The following is a 14558-nucleotide window of genomic DNA, read 5'->3' as shown; positions in this document are numbered from 1 at the left end:
TCTGGGGGATAATCTGGAGAAATATGACTGCCCCGGGCAAGGCCATGTGCTGCCTGTCCGGGGCAGGCTAATGCGGAGAGGGTGTCACGCGTTCTACGGCCTGTTCACGAGTGCAAACTGCAAGGTTCCTCGGGCTGCAAGTCCGGTGCAACTTTGGCATGTGAGATTTGGCGGTCAAATAACCAGCATGTAATATTACACGGACGCCGCTTGTTGGGTATTATTATAGAGACTACGTGTAACAGAGCGTCTTCACTTTTCTACATCGTTTGCAGAGTCCGTTCGCGCAACGACACCCCTACGCTGCCTCAACCAGGCCATAGTCGCCATGCTAAACGCAATGACATCCGCAATGAAGATCACGAGCAACATCCACCGCCAGGCCACCATGTTCGTGACCTTGTGGTCCATGTCCTTTCGTACTGCCGGGTCCGCTAGAGGAAGATCTAAGACGGCTTTGAACCAAGTCTCGGGTGTCCAGTGAAACTCTGGGTAGTTCATGCCGACCGTGTTGGAGGCGACGGGCTCGCGAATAGACTGACCAGCCGTCTGATATGTGACTACAAAGACGAAGATGAAAGCCGACAGGGTGAACAGGACGGCAAGAGACAGCAGAACCACGAGTGCCGTTAGACTCCTCACGCGCTGCTTATGGATGTTAGTTATGCTGCACAGCAGGACGAGGCACGTGGATTCGACATACCCCTTGAGCGCTCCGCATTCTCCACGCCGTTACCATGCCGAAGATTCCCAGGAAGAAGCCGTATCCTGCCACGCCATTGCTCTCATGGCCTTGGTCGGCCCACAGGTGCTTGGGCTCCACGTTCAACGGGGTCGTGTTTCCAGGCCAGTCGATTTGATAGGTATGAACATTGTGTTTTTGCTTGAGGAGCCATCCGACCATGGAGTTGATTAGCCCCAGATTGGCAATCGATAGAGCCGAGAGCAGGAAACACGAGGCGAAGAGCGGCCACCATGGCGCCGCTGGTGACGAGGGCGAAGTTTTAAAGGCGGGCCTTGGGAGACGAAGTTGCTGTGGAATGCCCATGTCGGTCGGTCTACACGAGACTTGTGGATATCAGAAAAAGAAGCCAGGAGTGACGAGGACTTGTCGGGTGGAGGCCCAGGGTTATACAGTGCAACAAGTACCATGTGCGGCTGAGGCCCTCTACCCCATTCCGGTAGGACACGTCCAAGCCGACTATCTGCCTTCGACACCTTGGGCGTGCCACATGTTACGACGGCCCCTAATATTAGAAAGAAAAAGCGCCTCCGTCAGCAAGGATGCCGGCTTGCCTTAGGTCATATGCTTAGCCATCAGCGGGGTCCAAGTCTGATGCGCATGCAGATTGCTGCGGTTTTGGGGGGGCTATGGTGACTGAGAATGCCCCCAACCGGAGGCTGGGAGGCTTGGCCCACATGCTTGTCTGCTGTCCCATGGCCATGGCAGGTGTTTATGTGATGTTTTCTTGATGGGTTCAAAACAATGGTGAAATGGCGGGTGCCGTGCCGTTTCAAAACGTCCTCTAGACGAAACGTCTTTGCCGTTGCACGTGGCTGGGGAAACAAAAACTCGAGCGCGATGCCTTGCGGGTGGGCTCGCCGACACCTATGCACACCCTCCTCTTGCGCGGAACGAAAAAGAATCGATGATGCACTTTTGATCATCACGTCGCATGTGCTGATGGAATAATGCCTTGTCTGGTTCCAGTCTAGAGGCGGTGGGGTGGGACGACCAGCGAAGCTCCCGCCCGCAGCGCGCACCCACCCACTGCTTACTTTTCGCATTGCAGCGCCCCAGGTCACGTTACGACAGAATCAATTCACCCTCCTGCGCCTTCTCCCCTGTCCGGCTATCCGCCAGCCGCCAGAGAACCCCCCCAACCCCCCACAACAGCTCTTGGTGCCTTTGTGCCTCCCTCTCGGGCCCTCGATGCGACCGCCGTCACGTCGCTCCTGAACAGCGGTTACTCATCACAGCACTCGTTGCGCGCAGACTCCACGATCCCCCCGGCTGTCATCGCCTATTCCGCCACCAAGCACTGCATGCGCCTGATTCAAGCCGCCCCCAATGAAACACAATGCTATCCGCCCATTGGCAGCGTGGCCAAACCTCGGCCTGCGCCACGCGACCGGCTATGCTGTCTCGAGTTAAGCCGTGAATCGAGTGATGGCCTAACCCACGACACTTATGCAGCTGCATATGTATAGGCGGCTATCGCAACCATCACAAAACATTTTGCGGTGAATGCAGAGCCAATACTAAATTCCGGCTCCAACCACTCCTCCCGCTACCTAACTCAACCGGGAAGCCATTTTCATGTCAAGCCGGCATGTCAAGCTACGCGCTGCCTAGTCTAATTAGCATGAATCTTGACGAGCTCGGAACTGCTTCTTTCGTCTGCACAATATTGTTGGTTGGATATCGACCGCTGCTATGTGTGCGGCGTAGTCGAAGGGAACGGTTGGGTTCAGCATCCAGAACTCAACATCATGATCATCCTTTTCAGATACCATATATGCTGTAGGTCCAGATATCCTCAGCGCATCTACTGGCTGCCATCTTCTCCTCGACTTCTTTTTTTATTCACTCCTTCAGCACCGAGCATCTGGCCGGCCCAGACGCACCTAGTTTAGTTTTATCTGCCTCTCGACTAATCATACACCTCGACGCTCTCAATGAGGCTTCCTCACCGGTCAGTGAGCAGCATACAGCCACTACCTAGTATTTACACGGCGTTTCCACCAAACTACGATAGCAACCAATCAAGCGATACTTCAGGTATTGACTCAGGGACATGCTTGATCAGGCAGATCGAGGATGGTATTGAGGTTGTTCCTATTGAAATGAGCCACAACCAGTCTGTGCCGATACTGAGTCCCGACCAAGCAGAGAAAGAGTTGTTCGTGGCATCCGAAGAAAAGAAAAACTCTTGCGAAAAACCTTTGCCTACACTACCAGGATGCTTGTGGTATCGCATGTCCTTGGGGCAACGCATTATAGCCTTGCTTGTTCTACAGTTTCTAATGCTCTCTACAATTGGTCTAGGCCTCATGGCTGTAAAGGACCGATATCTGCCCAGGTAATACGCAACAGCATGGCAAGCCAGAGCATTGTTGACGATAGTCTTGCAGACAAGTGTCTACCGAAAGCAGTCTTGGTGATAGCTCTCGACAAGCTAGCACCAGTGCCATCCAGCGAGGCATTTTTGCACTTCCCCTTGGACTTCCGCAGCAGCAAAGTTCAGTTTGTTTGGCGAGAATGAATGAATCCGTAGCATGGCAATGCGCTGCTGAAACAACACTACAACTGAGCATACTTCCCGCACTAATGGGAAGCAATAACGGTGCAATGATCACGATTGGCTTGCTTTCTGGAAATGATAGCATGAACCATGGTGAGCGTATACCAACTCTCCCACCAATTGAACTGCTAGCACTCCATGACGCAGGGTCCGATGAAAGTCCAACATATTATTTTCGGACCACTTACGACAAGACCGTTTTGCTCAGCGACAAAGACTTTGGTTTCGCGCAGAAAGGGCTGGCATTGAGACAAAACACTGCTCCCTTACCGGGGGACAGTTTTTGGCAGTGTAACTTTAACGAGACACTGATTGAAGGCTACATCTATACCAGCAAATCCAGCCAAGCCGATTACATAACAACTAAACCAAATACGTCAAACACAACTACACCAACTAGGATCCCAACAATACCATACTCTGTCAAGCTGGTTGAAGAGCGCATACCAAATGGAAGAACCCCATACTGTGAGAAAATGGTGGTTGGGCGCGACACGACTCTGTCTCCTCAAGCAGAAAGATTCACATTAGCCCTCAGCAATCCTGCTGCTGACGCTGCGGCTTCCGCATCAAAGCTCATGGCACGGATAAAGTATCAGAAACGACTGCAAGAAGATTCAGACCACTGTCGATGCCAATGGTTAACTCGATGACCAAGGATTACTACCAACATCATGTGGTCTGACTGTCGGACGCTTTCTTCGTCCGACGTACAAATAAATGATGCTCTGAGATTCTATGATCGAAAGATTATTACAAAATCAGTATGCTTCAATCAGGGGCAGTCCAAGGTAAGCATGGTGGTCTGTTCAAAGAGCATCGATTGCTAACAAGTTTCAATAGGAACATTGTTGAGTCAGGGACAAGACCCACTCACTGGAACTTCGAGAGACGATACTCCAGCGTGTATGCTGCATTGAGGGAATGAGGTGTGTCGCGCCAAATATCGAGTACGCTTTTCAGCGGGTGGAATAAGAACAATTCTGTCACGCCGCCTATTTTTGGACGCTCAAGTGACAAAAGAGTCTACATTGTGGACCGATGTCTGGATTCTAAGAATAGTACACAGGTACCATGGTTTGACTTAGTCCAGAAACACTACTGATGGAAACATGTACGCGCGGTTACTTTATCTCTTTCGAAACGAGAATAAATATTAGAACAGCAAATTGACTCATAGGATATCTTCCAATGACCGCTCATAGGTTGATACGCCTTTGCAACTGATTGCTCAATCGACACACTTTAGGGTCGAAAGCTCTGGTGAATCTCGATCAGAGATGTCAACAATCAAGCTCATCAAGCCGAGCTAACTTGATACAGTAATAGGCTAGCTTTTTTAGGCCTAATCATTACTATATCGCGTTAGCTCGGCTTGATGAGCTTGATTGTTGACATCTCTGATCTCGATACAAATCCAGGTTGACTGATTGGACCTTGCATATCCACATCCACTAAAGACCCTGATGCCAAGTGTCTATTCACGACAATACGTCAAGACGAGTCCCCTAAAAAGGCACAGGCTGTGGCCTGAGGCTAACATGTGAAATTGCTGTATGGGAGAAAGGCCAGACTGAGGTGGAGCAGCGCCTAGAAGCCTTGAAGAAATAAGATTATAAACTCAGGCCCTTTGTTTGTTGTATTTTCTCTGCTCCACTGCCACAGAAACAGCAGCACTCTAGCGCCTTTGACCATGGCTCCCCCCAACGTCTCCTCGCTTATCCAGCACATTGAACGCAACCAGAACCTTACTGATGCGCAATCGCAAAGCACGTCTTTATCCCAGAATCACGGAATCTCGCGATCACATACACATCCCCCAGTCGTTATCAAAGCCGGAAGTGCTTCTCCAGCAACGACCAATCGCGACATGTTACGACACAGCTCTGCTTCCGCAGAAATGACAACCCATTCTCTAGTCCACACATCTGTCCCTACATCAGAGCATTCCTACCACTCTGAACTGACCAGGATAGAAGAAGAGGAAACGGAGAAAGCCACCCAGCATCAAGATGGCGAGCATCCCATCTCAAACCAAGCATTGGCTACATCAACCAGCTCCTCAGACAAGATCTCGCCGGGCATCCGAACCAGAAACACTTCTCCGGGTAGATATGCAGCAAAAACGGCACCAGCCAGTCTCTCATCGCACACCCGCGATATCGTCCCCGGCGCAACACCATCCTCATACTCGACCCCAGCCACTCCATGTCCTCATCCCGTGGAATCCAAAACCCCCAGCCCACCACAAACCCCGCTCCAAGCCTCAGAAAACCCCAACAACAGTGTCAAGTCATCACCCCAGCACACCCATCCCGCGTCCACCTCACCCTCACTGCACCTCCTCTCAACAACCTCACTCCCACACGACCCCCGCCCCGACACAGAACTCTCGTATTTGAAACCCGTGAGCCCGAGTCCCTTCAGCACGCCCTACGGGATACCCAATACGCAGCCCTACGCCCCGCATCTCCACTGCATTCCCGGCAGCAAGCTTGAAACCATGCTGAGACGCACGCGGTGGGGCAGCAAGGAAAAGAAGGCTGCTACGGACGAAGCCTCCACTTCGAGTCTAGCATCACCGGCCGACGACGGCGTGCCCGAACGCAAGGGAGCTGGGCCGGTGAAGAAGAAGAAGAGGCGTAGGCGCAGGGGGAGGCCGGGCGAAGACGAGGCGAGTATCGAGGGAAGTAGTAGTGAGAGTGAAAGTGGAAGTGGAAGTAGTAGTAATAGCAGTGGTAAGCTAGAACTCGGAAGAAAAACCAGACCGAGGAAGAAGATTGTGAGGAAACGAGGGAGAAACATACCAACAGGAAGCGAAGAAAGGAGGACGAGGAGGTTACGACACCACCACCACCATCATCATCACCAATACCACAACCACGACTACAACCACCAGCGGCAAAAGCAACACCACCACTCCAAGAACAACAAGAACAAGAAGAAGAAAAGCAGGACATGTAAATGGTACAAACTCCCCTTTTGCAAATGCTGCAAATGGAGCGTCATACCCGTCCCAAGCACCTCCACCACCTCGATCTGGAAATCCGCAACGCTAGAATACGCACGCCGCTCCTCCTTTGCAGATACAAAGTTTCCCGTTCTCTCATCTCCGCCGTCGGCATCGACTTTCAGCCACGGGAACGGGTTGGCTAGGAGTGATGCCGTGGCGGGGTTTAGAAATCGCGGGCGTGGTCGGCATGGACGTGCCGGACGTGCGTGTGCTGGACATGGGCGTGCAGCAGCAGCAGCAGCAGCGTCGGCGGCGTCGGCGTCTCCGGTTGGTAGGGCTTGCGAGAGTGCCACTGCTACTGCTACTGCTGCTGCGGTCGTGTATCCTGGTCAGAAGGAGGAGGAGGATGACGACAAGAAGGAGAGGTGGTGGCGCCGCCGCCGTCGGCTTTGGGGTAGCAAAGATGTCTGAGGACTATATTCTGTTACCCAGGCCCCCCCCCTGGCCCCCGGGATGGTTATATGTGAGACCTGGGCTTATATATGGTGCTAGGCGAGCGCAAGCGAGCAGGTCAGATGTCTGTAGTTTACAGTATAAGAAATTGCCAGACCTTTAAAAACAAAAGTCGCGAGTAGGATATGAGGAAAACTGTAGGAATGATCTGGTCACATGCATAAATCCCCCCCCCCGATTTCGGGGTATTGTTAACAAAAAATAATGATCTCTAGTCAGTCTGATAACTGGAACTTATCGCAAACCCCAAAAGCCCCCGAGATGGGTATGCATGTTTTTTCCTCTTCGTGTCATTCGCCCACGGGTGTATAATGTGTACTTACCTGTCCCGTGCTTGTCATTTCATCCATGTTCAAAGAACAAAACGTCAACAAATATAAGTAAACGGATAAAAGAAAAAAAAAGAAACGAAGATCTAACACGAAGAAAAAAACGAAACGTCGCACACATGGCCATGACACGTGTATTTTATCCCAAGGCAATTAAGCCAGTTTGATTATTTACAAGAAGAGAAGGAGAAGAAAAAAGAACGTTTATTTCTAATCCGAAAACAGTCTACTTCACACACTGTCGTCTCAAAGGTCGACTCATAAGGCGAGCAGCACGGCTCCAGCCACAGCACCAAAGATGCCGCCAGCCTTGACGTGGCTTGCTGCGCCTGTGAACTGGGGAGGCTTAGCACTAGCAGTACCGTTGGTCACTGGCTGAGGAATGGCGCCAGTAGGAGCAGATGGAACAATGACGCCTGGCGCAGACCTGGTGTCGATTGCCAGGCCGGTGGTGGCGAAAGAAGCGGATGATTTAGGGTTTATGCTCTTCATGCTCTGGGGAGGAATGGCGGGGTATGCGGTGGTGAAGGTCGCGGGAGGCGCGTTGGTGATGGCGGGAGGAGCACCAGTCACAGTCACATAGGCGGTGCCGCATGCGCAAGGGGTTGCCTTGTTGGTGCCGTTGCCAGCCACACCACTGACGCCGGGTGTATCAACGCCCGTGCCAATGTTGTTGTTCGAAGTGCCTGGAGCTGTGGCGTTCATGGGGGCACTGTTGACAGCGGCACCCTGTTTGTTACCAGCATCAACGACTTTGATTGACTGGAAGGTGCCGGATTTGTCGGTCCACTGATATTCCTTGCCAGGAGAGTAGTTTGTTACTTTGACGCTCTTAACAGTCATGGTGAATGGCGCATTGGCGTAAGTGACGTTTCCTCCAGCCCACTGGCGGGTACCCTCGTTATCTGAATCACCACCGGCCCAGTTGCCGAGACGGACATTGCAAGGGGTCTGAGGGTAGGTTTTTCCGCCGTTTGCATCGGCAAATTTGAGTGTGCGCGTAGGCTTGTCGTCAATAATCCAGGTAAGGGACTCGGCCGTCCAGTTGAGAGCGTACTTGTGGAAATCTTTTTGGTTGTTGGCGGCATCGGCCTCAATCATGCGGTCAAAGGTGGTGGTGTTGCCCTGTGACTGTGGTTAGCTTCTTGCAGCATGTAGTTGGAACAAGGTTTGCTGCAGCCTACCTTGCCAAAGTAGTTTTGCTGGACCCGGCTGTCAACACCGCCGATCCATTCCCAGTCTACCTCATCCAAGTCGTTGGACTCGAGAACGATAGACGAGACAATGCCTACACCAGGGGCTGCCTTCATGACCACCTCGACGTAACCAAAATGAAAGTATCCCAGCGAACCAATCGTAGGTGCGTCCCCCTTCTTAGCTATGGTGAACTGGGCTCCATCGGGTCCATAGGTGAGGCTACCAGCAGTCTGTTTCCAGCCCTTGACGGCATCCTTTCCGGCAGTGAAGTCGGTCTCCCACGTCTGGGGCATGGCTGGGTCATTGGGACAAGTCTTTTCCATGGGGTTGCAATCTGTAAAGGTCTGGGCAGTGGCCAGCGTTGCCAAGACGCTTGCAGTGGTATAAGTTGAGAAACGCATGTTTGTAGGGCTGAGGATTTGAAATGTAAAGTTTGCTAGGAAAGAGAGGTGTCCAGGTCGGATACAACGTCGTCTTCACAGAAGAACCGGTCGAGTATGATTTTGGGTAGTTGTAAAGACAAATGCCAGCAGTGCGGCAGGGTGAAAGAATCGAAAGCTCAACAAAGAGTGTGTGTGTTGCAAGGCAAATGAATGAGCGTGGCCGCCCTGCGTCCAAGAAAAGAAGTGTTTGAAGAGAATGTGTGAATATCAAAACAGGGAGGGAATGAGCAAGGAAGAAGGCTGGGTAAAGAATGCAAAGACGAACTGCCAGCCTAAGGAGCTCCGACCCCAAGAGTCGCGAGATTGTGTACGACGCCATCTCCGTGCCCAGGCATTAGCCGTCAGCCGGCCAGGCCGAGTAGCTTGTCGAGTTCGTTCATGCGGTTGCTGGATTGAACGCTGTGCCGATCTGAGTGGTCAATTGCGACCCGGAGCGGCTCTCCTGATGTGTTTCACAAGCCGTGGGTGGAGACTAGGCTGTGTCAGAACTGCCAGCCGCCCTCGGCCAGGATGTCCGTCTTGGCCTATCAGGTTCCAGAAGTACCTCGCCCACGTTTCCGCCGCTACGCTACCAATCTCTTTGCTTGAGCAGCCTATCAATTCGAGATGCGTGATGCGCCCACGTATGGCCGAGGGCGTGGTAGGCGACGGGGCTGTCTTGTGGAAATTGGAAGAGAGAGTCCCATGGAAGCCGGAGCATTGCTAACCACACTGTCGTTGCTGTGCGGTGCTATGCTGTGCCTGCGCCTCGCTCCCATGCAGGCGCATGCTAGCCCTCAGCAGAGACATGCCTGACGGTCAGAAGGTAACAGAATAGCACAGACTTTGGTCGCTTGCAGCTTGCTCTTCAGATTGCGATGCGCAGCGACACGCATTCCGTCTTTCGTTCTTGCGCGACCGTCGCGACGATGAGATCATACGTACCTTTGACTGGCGCTTGTTCCCCTGAATGTGTGGCGAAAGGATCGGCTGGGCTGAAGATCGGGTGGTACGTATGCGTGGTATAATGCAAGGGGCGGATGCTTAGCTATGCAGCCCGTGGGCGGAGTGGCGGTTGCAGTGCTGCTGCATGCAGAGCCGCCGGCTGTTGCCAAGAAATGTGGCTATGCCTGTCAGTTGGAAGCGGGAGGGGCCCGGTGTCCCAGCATCCCGACCAAATTAGAATGTCGCGTATCATCCGCATGCGTAAGCTTTGCGATGTTGATGGGGCCATTGGTTCGCGCGCACCGTTGGTATCTTGGTGCCCCTAGGCTCCTCTGCAGGTTACACGCGTGAACTTGACACCGTCGTGGCGCAGGATCCTGCAACCACAAGCAGCTAGCGTGTTACCGCGTCGAGCATCCACATCGTCTGCCTGCTATACACCTACTTGTAGTCGTAAACGAACATGGGTTCTTCATGCTGGGGCCGTGAAGGCCGCGACCAAAAAGTACTTGTCGACATTTCGAGAGCGCTGAGTGAGAATATAATTAAAGTGGCGGCGGCGATACGGTCACGGGGCCAAAGCAATCCCGGCTTTGCAGGCCAGCAGACTTCGTATTGCGGGCACCACGTTTATTCCACTCAAGCCTGGCCAATACCGAACGAGTTGCTGAAACATGTCCAGGATAAGATGTGCCCTGCTGCAGTTGACTTGGTCTTATTCGAGTATATGCTAATCGCGCACCGGGGCCTGCAGGGTAGTGAGAAAGGTAGGTAATGCCGAGAAAATGACAGCAAAGAAGACAAGGTTACATTATGCCCGCTACTTGGCCGGCAGAGCGTTCAGCGGCAATGTAGTGGGCGGCATGCCCCAGCTGTTGATTGTTGCCTTTCAAAATAGCAAAATGAGAATTGGCATGATGGTGAAGTGATAGTATGGGAATTGGCAGAGTTGGGTGGCGCTGACCGCTTTTGCCCCACGCCACCCCGCCATTCTGCCGACCACATTATTTCCTAGTGACGCAGGCTTCGAACATTTTCTGTGCCCTCACCCATTTACGCCACTTGCAACCATGGCCACCACCAACGAGGCTGTATTGCCAGAACAGCAACCCCAGCAGGTTCGCGACGCAGAGGAGGATCATGCGGCGGAACAATTTGAAGATGACGATATTGACGACTTGTTCGATGACGACGACGACGAAATAGTGCCAGAATTGATCTCGGGCGACCATGGCGACTTCACAAAAGCCTACAACCGCCAACGCAAGCTGAATGACACGAGCATCCCAGACGACCACAAGCCCAAAACGAACCCACAGAAGCCTTCGGCAAACACAAACGCCTCCATCGACGATCAAGTCGCCTCGCTCGCCAAGCATGCAAGCAAAATCAGACTCACCGGGCGCATGACGGGCGCATCTGGAGGCAATGCAAGGGACAAGGACAAGGCCGACCGTGCGACAACGGAGCAGGTACTGGATCGAAGGACGCAGATGATTCTGTTGCAGCTCATCAACCGCGGCGCAATTTCTGAACTTCACGGAGTCATCTCCACTGGTAAAGAAGCCAACGTCTACCATGCCATTTCAGAGCCGTCGGAAGAAGGCGCGAGCCCCGCCCACCGCGCCGTCAAGGTTTACAAGACTTCGATTCTTGTGTTCAAGGACCGTGCAAAGTATGTCGAGGGCGAGTACCGATTCAGGCAGGGATACAACAAGAGCAACAACCGCGCCATGGTGAGGATGTGGGCGGACAAGGAGCGCAGGAACTTGGCCAGAATCCACGATGCGGGCATCCCCTCGCCCGAAGTCTTTGCCCTGCGCAACCACGTTCTGGTCATGGGCTTTGTGGGCGACCGAAAAGGCAAGGCTGCGCCGCGACTAAAAGACGTACGCTTTGAAGGCTTGACCACCGAAGAGGAGGATGCCAAGTGGACAGAGCTGTACGTGCAGATGATGGCCTACATGCGGATTCTCTATCAGACATGCCGCCTTGTGCATGCCGATCTGAGTGAGTACAACGTCCTGTACCACGAGGGCAAGCAGTGGATGATCGACGTCTCGCAAGCCGTTGAGCATGATCACCCACGCTCGCTCGAGTTCCTGCGCATGGATGTCAAGAATGTATCGGACTTTTTCCGCTCGCGCAACGTCGAGACGCTCAGTGAGCGCAAAGCCTATGCATTTGTCACTGGTGCAACAGGCCCAAAAGACATCAAGGATTTGCCGCAGATTGAAGAGACGGTCCGCGGCTTACTGAGCACCCGGCCTCTGACCGAAGAAGAGAGGAAGAAGGAAGACGAGGATGACGAGGTCTTCCGCAACCAGTACATTCCGCAGACGCTGGACCAAGTCTACGACATTGAGCGTGATGCCGAGCTCGTCAACGCCGGCGCTGGGTCTGACTTGCCCTACCAGGCTCTGCTTGCTGACAAGGTTATCAATAATCCGTCGGATGCATCAGATCAAGATGCCGGTTCCGACGATGGAAGCTCAGACTCGTCCGAGGTCGATCAAAGCATCTTTGAAAAGGGCCCAAGCCGTGGCAAGAAGCACATTGACCATGAAGAAAAGGTTGCCCACAAGAAGGCTGTTAAAGAAGAGAAGCGCGAAAAGCGAAAGGAAAAGATGCCCAAGCACATGAAGAAGAAACTCGTCAATCAAGGCAGCCGCAAAAAATGAGTTGACCTGCAGTACGAGTGACTTGGGTGTTCTGTTCTGCTGCATTTACAGTTTTAATGCCGCACACCAGCAGGGAGCATATCTAGATCCGAGGCTGTGCAGTTCAGCATACCGACATTCTTTCAGAGGGCAGCTCTTCTTCACAACATGTTCTTCCTCCAAGCTCTGGTGCCCAGTCTCTCAATCTCTGGTACTTCCACAGGGCCACGAACGTCGTCATCTTCGAGCGCCTCTACGACTGCCTCACCCACGAGATCCGCTTTCAATGGCTTGATACCTCCTGCACCCATGAGCCACGTCAGTCGACCTCCAACTGCGCTGTTGATCATGCTCGCAACGCCACCAGCAGCTGCAATGGGGATGGTAAAGGTCCGGCTACTATCGTACATGAAGGGTGCACGAATAAAAATTGACCGCATTGTGGGAAAGGTTGTGGAGATGAGAGATTCGGCCTCGCGTTTTGTTGTTATGTAGCGTGCGGGAAGGATAGGTGTTCCGGCGGCGGCAGAAATGTAGACAAAATTGGGCACTTTGCGTGTCGACGCTTCGTGGGCGAGAGAAACCGCTTTGCTCAGTTAGTGGCGTACAAAAGAAAAGTTTTGCAATCCAAGAGCTCAGCCCATACCTGTGTCCCTGTTCATGACTTCGTACGTGAGTTGACCATCCTTTTCCTGGGGCTGCAGCTTCTCGCCTTCTTTCCGAGCCAGCGGGTTCTGTGTCCCCGCCTTGGTACTGCTGAAAGCCCTCTGCAAGCCCTTGATCGGACTCTCACGCCCACTGATAACGCCCTTGTAGTCTGCCTCGAGAAGGATACCCATGCTGTGTATGACGGCGTCGGCGCCTTCAAGGTGCTGCGTATACGACGCGGGGTCCAGGATATCGCCCTTTTGCCATGATACCTTTTCCGACCACTCAGGCGGTGTTTGCGACGACGAGACTGAAGACCAATGCGGTGTGCCAGAGCGGCTGTATAACCATCAGCATACTGCAAAATACAATACAAGTGAGCGGCTGCCGGGAGATGCGGGCTTACGATATCGATGTCACGCTCCATCCTCTGTGTGCTGCTGCTTTGCATATCCGACTTCCTGGAATACAATGTTAGCTGTAAATTTGTGAATATTGTCCATAATGCTCTTGCTAGACAAAACTAGGAAGCTGGTAGATGGTTGCGTACCTAGAAAGCCGTTGCCGCCGCACACGACGAGTTTCTTTTTTGCTGCTGTGGCCGAAGCCATTGATGCACTGAATTACAACTGGGTTACAGCCGTTTGGCGTTTTGCTGAATTAATGCTTCACGAAAGCCGAGTGCGTGGTTGGTGCTGGCTGGTGAGAGCTTGGAGTGTGCGTCTGTGTTGGAAGCTGGAGTGATCGGAAGCTTGGAGTGCTGATGTCACTGCGCTTCGCGTCGGTCGCGTACTTAACCTGCATGGACGCGCAATGACCCACCCCACCAAAAAACCTATTGCAAAAGATGAGGCTGTATAGCCACCCACAGTCGCTATTATCACGAGATTTCATAGTGTTGTAGTAATTATAGCATTGCGATCATGATAGGCTACTTGTATCTACTTAGTAGCTTAGTGGTGCAGCCGTGGCGGGTGGTCTAAGTTAGGACGGCTAGTGCAGCCACCTTAGCTTGTACATGAGATGAATCAACAACAACACGTTTCTGACGCTTCTGCTTTTAAGAGGAGCCTTATAAGGCTTTGCGCTTACCCCTTTGGGATAATTGTATAGCTTTTTCAGCCTCCCGGGCTGCCTTTTGAGCCTCCTTTTGAGCCACCTTGGCGGCTCTCTCCTTCTCTCTCACCTCCTTGAGCCTCTCTCTCTCAACACGCTTCTCCTGGGCTATTTGAAGCTTGTACAATTGAGCTTGTCTCCTTAACTCAGATCTCTCAGCTTTCTGGAGTTGTAATTGCTGTTGTTCTTGTTGTCGTTCCATCTCATCCTCCTTGGCTTGGCGAACCTTCTTAGGAGACCAAAAGACAGCTCCTCCATGGTACTCCTCAGGCCTATTGAGTTGAAGCGTGTAGCTCTTCTTTTGGTGTCTCTTTTTGACCTTTAGAGCCTCCCTTAAGCCCTGGTTTTCTCCTTTAAGTATACTATTTTGAGCTGAGAGGTGATGGAGGCTTCGGGCGAAGCTTTTTTACCTCCTTATTATTGAAATCCTTCACCTCCCGGCGTATAATAGACTCAATTTTGAGCCAATC

General features: G+C 52.5%; 6 protein-coding genes across 6 annotated transcripts; 3 read left to right on the top strand and 3 right to left on the bottom strand.

Annotated features, from left to right (window-relative positions):
• Positions 1-165: 165 nt before the first annotated feature.
• On the bottom strand, positions 166-1086 carry SETTUDRAFT_164768 (uncharacterized protein). The gene is made up of 2 exons (XM_008030896.1): positions 704-1086; positions 166-648 (listed from the first exon to the last, which is right to left on the bottom strand). The coding sequence occupies exons 1-2, from the start codon at positions 1046-1048 to the stop codon at positions 253-255; spliced, it is 741 nt and encodes a 246-aa protein (XP_008029087.1). The 5' UTR covers positions 1049-1086; the 3' UTR covers positions 166-252.
• A 1225-nt stretch (positions 1087-2311) lies between these two features.
• SETTUDRAFT_139851 (uncharacterized protein) lies at positions 2312-4265 on the top strand. The gene is made up of 3 exons (XM_008030895.1): positions 2312-2524; positions 2600-3083; positions 3136-4265. The coding sequence occupies exons 2-3, from the start codon at positions 2680-2682 to the stop codon at positions 3956-3958; spliced, it is 1227 nt and encodes a 408-aa protein (XP_008029086.1). The 5' UTR covers positions 2312-2524; positions 2600-2679; the 3' UTR covers positions 3959-4265.
• Positions 4266-4998: 733 nt separating this feature from the next.
• SETTUDRAFT_33642 (uncharacterized protein) lies at positions 4999-6729 on the top strand (the record flags this gene model as incomplete). Its single annotated transcript, XM_008030623.1, has 1 exon — positions 4999-6729. The coding sequence occupies one exon, from the start codon at positions 4999-5001 to the stop codon at positions 6727-6729; it is 1731 nt and encodes a 576-aa protein (XP_008028814.1).
• Positions 6730-7015: 286 nt separating this feature from the next.
• SETTUDRAFT_164766 (glycoside hydrolase family 16 protein) lies at positions 7016-8892 on the bottom strand. The gene is made up of 2 exons (XM_008030894.1): positions 8285-8892; positions 7016-8225 (listed from the first exon to the last, which is right to left on the bottom strand). The coding sequence occupies exons 1-2, from the start codon at positions 8696-8698 to the stop codon at positions 7359-7361; spliced, it is 1281 nt and encodes a 426-aa protein (XP_008029085.1). The 5' UTR covers positions 8699-8892; the 3' UTR covers positions 7016-7358.
• A 1842-nt stretch (positions 8893-10734) lies between these two features.
• On the top strand, positions 10735-12345 carry SETTUDRAFT_94188 (uncharacterized protein; the record flags this gene model as incomplete). Its single annotated transcript, XM_008030893.1, has 2 exons — positions 10735-10869; positions 10933-12345. 2 exons carry the CDS (start codon positions 10735-10737, stop codon positions 12343-12345), a joined length of 1548 nt encoding a protein of 515 aa, XP_008029084.1.
• A 140-nt stretch (positions 12346-12485) lies between these two features.
• Positions 12486-13583, bottom strand: SETTUDRAFT_155883 (uncharacterized protein; the record flags this gene model as incomplete). The annotated part of the gene is made up of 4 exons (XM_008030892.1): positions 12486-12910; positions 12971-13311; positions 13379-13433; positions 13523-13583. 4 exons carry the CDS (start codon positions 13581-13583, stop codon positions 12486-12488), a joined length of 882 nt encoding a protein of 293 aa, XP_008029083.1.
• Positions 13584-14558: the final 975 nt, after the last annotated feature.

The sequence above is a fragment of the Exserohilum turcica genome, assembly GCF_000359705.1.
Source record: "Exserohilum turcica Et28A unplaced genomic scaffold SETTUscaffold_5, whole genome shotgun sequence".
NCBI lineage: Eukaryota > Fungi > Ascomycota > Dothideomycetes > Pleosporales > Pleosporaceae > Exserohilum > Exserohilum turcicum.
This window is presented reverse-complemented; position numbering and strand designations above follow the sequence as displayed.

What these genes read in the sequence shown, in the direction of transcription:
- SETTUDRAFT_164768 (XM_008030896.1), bottom strand. Translation starts at nt 1,048, where the DNA reads ATGGGCATTCCACAGCAACTTCGTCTCCCAAGGCCCGCCTTTAAAACT. An exon ending in GAATGCGGAGCGCTCAAGGG is followed by an intron (nt 649 to 703) that starts GTATGTCGAATC and finishes AACATCCATAAG; the next exon opens with CAGCGCGTGAGGAGTCTAAC.
- SETTUDRAFT_139851 (XM_008030895.1), top strand. Translation starts at nt 2,680, where the DNA reads ATGAGGCTTCCTCACCGGTCAGTGAGCAGCATACAGCCACTACCTAGT. An exon ending in AAGGACCGATATCTGCCCAG is followed by an intron (nt 3,084 to 3,135) that starts GTAATACGCAAC and finishes ATAGTCTTGCAG; the next exon opens with ACAAGTGTCTACCGAAAGCA.
- SETTUDRAFT_164766 (XM_008030894.1), bottom strand. Translation starts at nt 8,698, where the DNA reads ATGCGTTTCTCAACTTATACCACTGCAAGCGTCTTGGCAACGCTGGCC. An exon ending in AGCAAAACTACTTTGGCAAG is followed by an intron (nt 8,226 to 8,284) that starts GTAGGCTGCAGC and finishes CCACAGTCACAG; the next exon opens with GGCAACACCACCACCTTTGA.